The sequence below is a fragment of the Delphinapterus leucas genome, chromosome 19, assembly GCF_059928025.1.
Source record: "Delphinapterus leucas isolate spDelLeu-1000000601 "Yukka" chromosome 19, BTC_Dleu_Yukka2, whole genome shotgun sequence".
Taxonomy (NCBI): Eukaryota; Metazoa; Chordata; class Mammalia; order Artiodactyla; family Monodontidae; genus Delphinapterus; species Delphinapterus leucas.
The window spans coordinates 45,585,077-45,594,287 of NC_143147.1; the positions used below are offsets into that span (position 1 = coordinate 45,585,077).

General features: G+C 39.8%; 1 protein-coding gene across 16 annotated transcripts in view; it reads left to right on the forward strand.

Moving 5' to 3' along the window:
• SPAG9 (sperm associated antigen 9) overlaps window positions 1-5,625 on the forward strand; it is a 149,097-nt gene extending 143,472 nt beyond the window's left edge. For 15 of the 16 annotated variants that reach the window (XM_089901077.1, XM_089901080.1, XM_089901082.1 and 12 more), the window contains one exon: window positions 1,983-5,625. In XM_089901077.1, the coding sequence (XP_089757203.1) occupies window positions 1,983-2,098 (116 nt within the window). In that variant the 3' untranslated portion in view covers window positions 2,099-5,625. Of the gene's footprint in view, window positions 1-26 lie in introns of all 16 variants that reach the window. The other variant, XM_089901081.1, reaches the window with a different exon arrangement.
• The last annotated feature ends 3,586 nt before the right edge of the window (window positions 5,626-9,211 follow it).

A 9,211-nucleotide genomic window follows, 5' to 3' on the forward strand; every position in this document is an offset into this window, starting at 1 on the left:
ATTTTTTTTTTCCTTTTTATACCAAGGTGTGTTTATTTGAAGGAGCATTAGAAAACAGCAGGGTTTGGTCGTATGTTGAGGTATATGTGAAGAGCATATGGAGCCAGAAGGCCTTGGGGAAATCATTCAACCTCCCAGAACCTCAGTTTCCTCACCTGCAAAGTGGAGAAATAAAAATACTTCATAAAGTGTTGTTTGTAACCAAATTCATTTCATTTGTTCATTTTCTCACCTTGTAAACAATAATTAGCTACTGTGTACCTGTTAGCCCTGAGCATGAGATACAAAAACAAATCAGACAAAGTCTCCCTGCAATAAGTTACAGAACAATACAGCGATAGAAACATGTTAATAAATTACAGTGTTACAGATGCTCTGATGGGGAGTAGTCAGTTTTTCCTAGGGGCAGGGGAAGAAGGAAGTCAAGAAATGATGCTTGAGATGACTCAGTACTGAAGAGCATGAGTCTGAAGAATTGGGGTGGGGATGGTATGGGGAAGGCTGGGGAGACTGGCATTCCAAGGTAAGAGATAGCTTGACCAAGGCTTAGAAATGGAGGACTTTAAATAGAAGAGCAATATGATTATATGTGTGTGTAAATGGATTGGAGGTGTAAGACTAGAGGTAGGGAATGGGTTAGGAAAAAATAAATGAGTAAGGTAGAAACAGTAGGAGTAGAGTAGCACTGTGATGGGGAATTGGTAACTGACAGAATGTGAAGGAAGAGGTAGTGATCCATTTACTTAGAGTTAATGACTATCAGAACAGAAGCAGCAGATCTGGAGGGAGTGGAATGAGGAGTTCTGTGTTGGACATGTTGACCTTGGAGTGCACGGAAGTTGGGAGTTATCTAGGTGGAAGATGTCCACCGGGCTTTTGGGTATAAGGGTTTCATATCTCAGGAGGGAGGAATATGAGGACTGCTGACACGCAGTGGTACTAAAAGTCACAAGGGTTGATGAGTTCACCCAAGGAGAGTATGTAGGGGCCAGAAGAAAAGGTTCTAGGATAGAGCCCTGCTTTAATACTGCACTTAAAGAATCATGAGAGCTTATGAAGGGATCTCAGAAGGAATGGCCAGAGAGGTTTCAAAGAAAACACTTGTGGAAGTGTAGTGCTTTGTAAACTGTAAAGCACTGTGATGTAAATTTATTTATTTGCTATAAATAAAGGAACCTTTTGGACTGGCCTAAAATCACAATGATTGAAAAAGTTTCTAAACGTAAGGCCTTAGAGAATATAATGTTGTAGACTGGTGACTAATACTTCAGTTTTAATTCTGTTAAAAAAAAAAGAATATAAAATTTAGGGTCATATAAATGACAGTGTGCCGCATGTAATTAGTATAAACTAAAATTTCTGATGCAGAAGGCTTGTTGACACATTTTTAAGGCAGGGCTTTTAATGTTAAGGTTAGGAATGGTGATGTCAGTAGGAATGGAGTCACTTCAAAGTGAACTGACTGTTGGTGCAGAACTCCTTTATAGAGAGAGATGGCCTTCACTTGGCTGGGTGATTTGGAACTTTTTCTTCGATTGCAACATGGTAGCCTGAGCCATTACTAAAGAGTATGTCAGTAAAATCTTTATGTGGTCTTTTCATTTCCACTAAAAATTTCTAAAAATTGCTTAACCAGGTTTGTCAGTATCTCTAGGTAATCCAGCCTGAAAAGCAGAATTTGTCTTAAAGCATAGGTTGATTTTAATAGTAAGTATACTTTTTTAAAATTGAATTTGATCTTTTTTTTGTTCCATTTCCTTTTTCGTATCCTGTAATATTTTAACTATGAGAAATTGATCTCAGAAGTCTTTTTCAGAGGTTAGGCAGTGATGATTGTGACGCGTGGCATTTCTTTTACTGTGTTCTCTGAAATGGGCGTCAGACGAGTTTTATGCACGCTGCTCATGGACTAACCATGAGTCTGATGTGCATCAGCCTGTATCTTCAAAATGCTTAACCGGAGTCTCCGTTTCATCCACCAGGTGATGAAGGTGGAGAATCAGAGCTTCTTGGAGAGGATCTTCCACTCGAACCTTCTGTCGCCAAAGCGGAAAGGAGTCACTTGATAGTGTGGCAAGTGATGTATGGTAGTGAGTGAACCCATAGGAAACAGGTGGCGACGGGGAAGCCACCTCTTCTGCATGGTTTATTTTCCCTTTTTCCCTTTATTTAATGCTCTCTTTGTGAAATAAGTTTCACCACATAATGTATGAGCATTTTTTTTCTGTTAACTATGCTATAAAATCTGTCCTACTGTAACAATACAGGAACTAGCTGTTTTACTGCACCAGTGTTATAGGCAATTTCAGTATATTATGAACAAATCAAAGAATGTTTACTTTCTGCAAACTGGTGAATTTTAGAAAGCAATCCAGTTGTGGTTTACTCTGCCACAGCTAACGTCACTTACTTCATTTGATGGGGTCACTTTTTAGCTGTCACTCGTAATGAAATTAATGGGAACACTTGACAAATGAAACTGTACCATTAAGTACAATAGTAAAGTTTTCCCCAATGTATTATAAAATTGACACAAACTACTATCAGGTAGATTATCAGGATTTATCTAAATGTCCCGAGAGGGCTAAAAGCTAACTGTAAATTACTTTAACTTTCACTTTCAAATCTGACAAATCTTGTTTATATGGTATATAAAACTTTGTTTTCATCAGATTTTGCGGGGGGGGGATTTTATATTAAAGAAATTAAGACTACACTATTTAAATAAAAGTTTCTTGTTTCTGACTTATTAGAGCTCTAAAGTTTATGAGGCCTGCTTCTCTGAATAGTCTGGGTTTTTTTTTGTTTGCTTGTTTGTTTGTTTTTGAGACTAGTCTCACTCATTTTCATGCTGACATGTTTGAAAGGTTTATTATTTATAAGGCTTAGAAGATACACTTCAGCAATGGGAGGATTTTTTTTTTAAGGAAATCGTGTTTTGGATTTCTTGTATCAATGGATGATGGTGGTTGGATGAGTTTTTTTCCATGTAAAAAATTCACTTGTTTACCAGTTGTTCTTGGACTGCTCTTATCAGTTAGTAAGAGTAAAGCTGTAGTGGTGATGGAGTATGGCCTAATGAACTGAACGAGAGATTTAATTAGAAACGGTATTTTCCCTTGTTCTGTATAAAACTACACGACTGCCAGTACTTGATATTCTGTATGTAAATGGTATTTAAGCTTTTGTGCCCTTTTGAGATTAAAATGCCATCCTCAATGAAGAAGACTTTGAAGGAGAAGAAGACAAAATAGCATAAAGTAAAAGTTGACATTACAACCTTTTCACTCACAATGCCCATTTAAAAAATACAGTCCGGGTATAATTGATTTTCTTGTTTAATACGTTTTAAAAAACCATTATGCTGCAGTTTTTTTCCCTCTCAGACTTCTTGAAAATTTATGATTTATCATTCTTAATCCATTACTTTAAGCAAAACTAAATATAAGTTTAAGCACTGTCTTAAAATATGAGGTTATTGGACAAAGGCCCCCCAGTCATCGGAAGGACTGCTTCAGGAAAAGGAAACAACAAAAGTCTCAGATTGTCTAAGCATCCTTAAGGACCAATGACTTTTTTTCTGAACTGTAATGGAAAGATATTTGTACAAAGTACTACCAGTGTCTTTTAAGCATATAGGTGATTAGGCTAGATTATAAAGTACACAGGATTTAATGCACCAGAGGAGGCCTTTGGATCCATTTGGCCACAGGTGTCTATAAGCACATTATGTACACAGTACAATTGTGGCCACTTTAGATGGCTAGGAGAAAAAAAACTTTTGGTAAAAGCTGTGTTAAAAGGATAATTTTTTTACTTGAGCTACTTAGTCACTTTTTTCAGGGCACCAAAACTTAGGTCACTTTTCTATAGCTTATAAGCTATGTTTTTATTTTATTTTATTTTATTTTATAAATCTGAGCCACTGTTGGCAATACCTTAAAAAAAAACCCACATGATTAAATATTTTGGAGGAATGTTGTATAAATTCACAAAATAGAGACACCAAAGTGTTTGGGAATTTTAATCCCAAGAAGTAAACATCCCAGAATCAGACCCCAGGTACTGTTTGGTCTTTTACATGTTTCTATGACTGACTGTAATTTAGGAAATCAGGAGTTAAAGATGAAAAATGCAAACATGTTACAATGGTTGTTTATTGCTCTTTCTAAGCTTACCGGCTTTAACTTAAGGAATATAGGTGTGTGTAGTTATTTTATCTAAAATTGTCAGATATCTGTGGCCCTGTTTAACTTCAGGGACTAGAGAGTGCAAAAATGTCTGTAAAATTTGTTTTAAGAGCTTGTCTTTATGTTTGTAATTTCAGTTAAATATTTTTTGCAGATTGCTTTACTTGCACCTTTTCCCCCAACAATAGGCTTATATTCTTGTAGCGTTCACTTTGGTCAAGGTGGTAGCCTTAGGAAGAAAATGCCAAAATGTAAGCTTCTTGTAAGCTGCGAGTGGTTGGTGTAATTGCCTATAGCTACCACATCAGTGGTAAAGAAGAGGCTTGAGTACCTCAGGTTGGTCTCTCCATGTAAAAAAAAAAAAATTACCCCTGTTGGAAGAAATAAGGAATACCTGAGAATTTTCTCATTCTGTTATGTTTGGGTTATGTGTGATGTTGAACCATGTGAAATTTCCGATGTTCAAACATGGCTGATTTACAAAAACGACAGTATCATATACATCAACGTAGTACTCACTGCTCAGTGCAGGTTCAAATCCCTATGAGGCAAAGGGATAATATTCTTTAGGAACTCAGTTTTGAGTGTTTTTTTCTAACTTGTGTGGATCTAAATTTTTTAAATAGGAATGAATATCTTAATAGCTGCAGCTTGTTGAGACTGTAAAGCATTTTGAGTACAAAATATGCAGCACATAACTTTTCACATGAAGCGTGTTTGCATAGAAAAGGTTAAGATATATTCTCTCAGTTTCTGTGTTGTTCATTTCTTGTAAAGGTCTTCCTGCGTGTGAGAATGGACTCTTTAACATAGGTTGCCTTAGTGACAAAACAAAGCAAAACAATTGTCTCATAATACTAACTGTCCTAAAGAACGTGTGTCTTGCCAATGCTGTGGAACTGAATATTTATTTCCTTGTGAGTATTATGACCATTACCAAAGGATTCAACCAGATTTAGGGCTCTTCTTAATTGATCACGTTGAGAAAGGGACTCGTTTTGGTCCCAGTTTGTACTAAGGGAAGAGAAGAGAAGAGAAGAGAGAATTAAATGTGGAAATCATAAATGCTTTTCTAACAGGGTTATGCTATTTTGTGACACTAAATGTCTTTTCTTTTCTTTTAGAAAAATTAAGTTTTTATTATTAATTTTGTCATACGCGTCTCAACACTTGAATATATTTTAGCCATTTTATGGTCTGAATTTGTTTTTTGTCCAGGACATTTTATTCAGAATTTTACTTGCCTCTATAATCTTAAAAATGGGTTCTAGAGGGTCCCACTTGCTGTTTCTTTAGAGGCTGATGCTTCATTTCTATGAGCAAGAAGCTCACTTAGCAATGTAGTTATTTCAGTATTTATTTCTATTATGGAATCCCTGGGGTTCAGAATGTAACTTTGTACATGAAATATATATAAATATGTATATGAAACACGTATGAGGAGTGTGTTTTGTTTTGCTTTTGCCTTTCCCAGGGGTCTGACCTTGATTTATATTTGAAAGTCCAATAATCATCTCCCATCAAACATGTCGTTTCCAAGGGTCAGGACTGTCGCCATTTGGCACGGGCTGAGGGTGAGCAGTGAGCAGTACATGAAGAACATGTTTGCTTGGCTCACGTGTTTAGGTGACATATGAATAATAGACAGTGGGGCTTTCTGGAAATGTGGGCGAGCTGAGTAACAAGCCACACATGATACCAAGGCATGCCATTTGCCAGACTACTCAGTAATAAGAGGCAGGCTGTAATGTAGATGTTAATAATGTGGTGTGCTTATTGTGGCCCATTTGCTTGGGAGAGACTCTGGAAGGAAGGATGATCATAAAACTAATCATGTGGGAGCCCAGTGTGAATCCATGTTCAGTACAGTGGCACTTAGTCTAATGTCATGCGCTTTGTTTACAAGACTGTGGGGTTCTGACATGATAGTAGAAGTAGTCCTGATTGGCACGTGATAAGGACAGTTCACTAGATGAAGGCACAGCCATCTCTCCAGTGAGGTTGGATGCTCTAGAATATAATGAATAGCCTGTCTCATTCCTACTTTACAGGACCTAACCTAACTGCCCCTTAGTCCTTTGGGGCCTGCCAAGTCACTGTTTTGGAAGTTTTTTTGTTTTTTGTTTTTTGTTTTTTGCGGCACGCGGGCCTCTCACTGGTGCGGCCTCTCCCGTTGCGGAGCACAGGCTCCGGACGCGCAGGCTCAGCGGCCGCGGCTCACGGGCCCAGCCGCTCCGCAGCATGTGGGATCCTCCCAGACGGGGGCACGAACCCGCGTCCCCTGCATCCGCCTGCATCAGCAGGTGGACTCCCAACCACTGCGCCACCAGGGAAGCCCTGGAAGCTTTCTTTGAGCCTCGTTGAATCATGTTCCTGATTCAGCCAGTCTCTAGTGAGAGACTACAGTAGCAGCGCAGGACAGCAAACTTTCATATTAATTTTATTGAGGGAACAGGACAGGAGCCCTGTAGTCTCACCTGGAACTGTAGCCCTCAGTCCCACCCAGTGGTGAGACTCTCTTTCAAAACTTAGTGGAGGGCTTCCCACCCACAGCTCAGGGTGGGCAGCAACTTCACAGAAAAGCTGCAGTTCTCAACCAGGCCAGGAGAGGGAGGGGTGGCCAAAATCACCCAGGAGCTAGCTCCAGAATGAAATTATTTCCTTCTTCCTCTCACCTCAGGAGTATCAGATTCTACTAGTGTGTTTGGTAAAACAGTTACCCTGGTGATTCTGATCCTTCTGTTGGGAATAGCTGCTTAAGAGGAACTCAAGCAGCCCAGCTGGATTCACAAACATCTGTTTTCCAGGAGCACAAAGCTTCTTCATTCTTAGCCATTTATTACCGGCACATGGTGACCTGCTAGCTGGTTCACCCCAGACTCAACCCAGTGCTCTTTCCTTTTTGATTTATGGATAATTGAAGTTTAGGGTACTTTGAACTTAACTGCTACATTAAAAGCTTAAAGGGAATATTTCATCTCCATTCATTTGGTAAGGCTATTTTTTTCATAGAAAAAACTATAACCTTTTAGTTGTTATGACTAGCTTGCATATGCATAACATCTAATAATTTCCTCAAGGTGTTTACTCCATAAATTCACAGGTGATCCACAGGGCCACCCTTTGGAGTATATTATTGTCCTCAGGTGAACCAGAGGCCTAGCCACAGGAGGGCCCTTGCCCATTGGTAAACAGGTCTAGCTGAGATAAGTGAAGTCCCAGGGTCCTCATATATTCAGAGGTATAACCAGACTAACTCCACACCAGAGGCTACTGCAAGTGTGTTGGGAAAAGTATTAGATCTCAGGTCAGGAGATTTGGGGTTAAGTCCTGAGTCTACTGTTCCCTAATTTTGCGACCCTTCACTTAGTCACTTAACTATTCTGTTTCCTTACTATAAAAGGAGAGTAACATCCCAAAGGGTTCTTGTGATGGCTTAATGAAGCAATGGTGTGATGGCAGTCGGCACATCACCTACCCCCACTAGGCACTCAACACCAGGCTTTGGCAGGTGGTCCCTACGTATCAGGTGTGTGAAGATGAGTAAGACACCTTCAAGGAGATTAGGGTAAGAGAGGAAAGTAGACACGAAAATGGTAAAGTGGAGTCAAGTATTAGGGCCATTCGTTGAGGCATTAGCTGAAAAATGATACTGGTATGGTGTTTGCTTGGCTATTTTGTAACGTGGTAAGAACAAGGGGGAAACTGTCTTCAGTCCTTGTGTAGTACAGAATATTCTTATTTCCAGTCTTTTTATCAGTGTTCTAGGCCTTGGCTGTCCTAAAGGAACTGTGTTAGGAAACAGAGTTACCTCAGGTCTATTGGACCTTTCAGGGAACGCCTTTCTCTCTTGCCCCGACACTCCCCAATTGAAGGGAAAGAAGTGTTCCATGGAAATTAAACACAGGAGGAGATCCATATTCTCTTTTTCATCTCAGAGTGCATTTCATTCCTGTGCAGGCACACCGAGGGACATGTTGAAACATGAAAACAGTGGTGAGCTTGACATTTTTAGATGCCATCAGAACGTATTTTTTCAATATCTGTTTTTCATAATGCTTTATGACAAGAATTAAACTCCTAGTCACTGCATATAAACAGGTAGAAAGAAGACACACAGGACTAAATAAAATATGAACATCTGATGCACAGCAGGGTGTGGTACGGTGGCAAGGAGGATTATACGCTTTCTACGTGATTAAGAAGCTTATGGGACTTCCCTGGTGGTCCAGCGGTGAAAGACTTCACGGTCCCAATGCAGGGGGCCCGGGTTTGATCCCTGGTCGGGGAACTAGATCCGCATGCCACAACTAAGAGCCCACGTGCCGAAACTAAGAGCCCGCATGCCGCAACTAAAAGGTCCCGAGTGCTGCAACTAAGACTTGGTGCAGCCCAATAAATAAACAAATAAATATTTTTTTAAAAACTAAGAGGCTTAGCATTCCTCCGCCCAAGGAAGATCACAAACCCTCATCTGTTAAGATTTTTGCAGGCCATCTCAGGTACAGAAATCCCCAAAGAGAGTGGAGCAGTCTTTCAAAAACTTGAATTTTGGTCCTCAGGAGTATTGTAGTAATGATCCATCATTCAAAGGATTGTTGGAAAGATTAAATGAGTTAATGCACTGCTCAACAGTAAACAAACATTGCGTCCCTTTCCCCACTGAGGCCTCGATTTCTTTTCCTATTGTCCTTTCTCATTTATTAAACTTACTTTTCTTTACCTTTGGCTAGCCCAAAGTGACAAATCCTGGAGTGAATTTTCAGCTGCTGGCCTTTTGCTGTATTTTGGCCCATGATGCTTCTGTGGAAACAGGCGTTCATTCTGTAGGAAATCTACATTTCTATCTTGGAGAGTTTGCCTGGGGCTGTAAATAAGGAACTAGGAGCAAAAGTTTGGCATGTTCTTCACCAGAAAAGACTCCAATATTGATTCTAAGAGGCATCTCAAACATCCTTCCTGGAGGGGCCTGGCTGGAGATAAGCGGAAACGGGGCAGATGCCTCAAGGCAGACCTTGGCT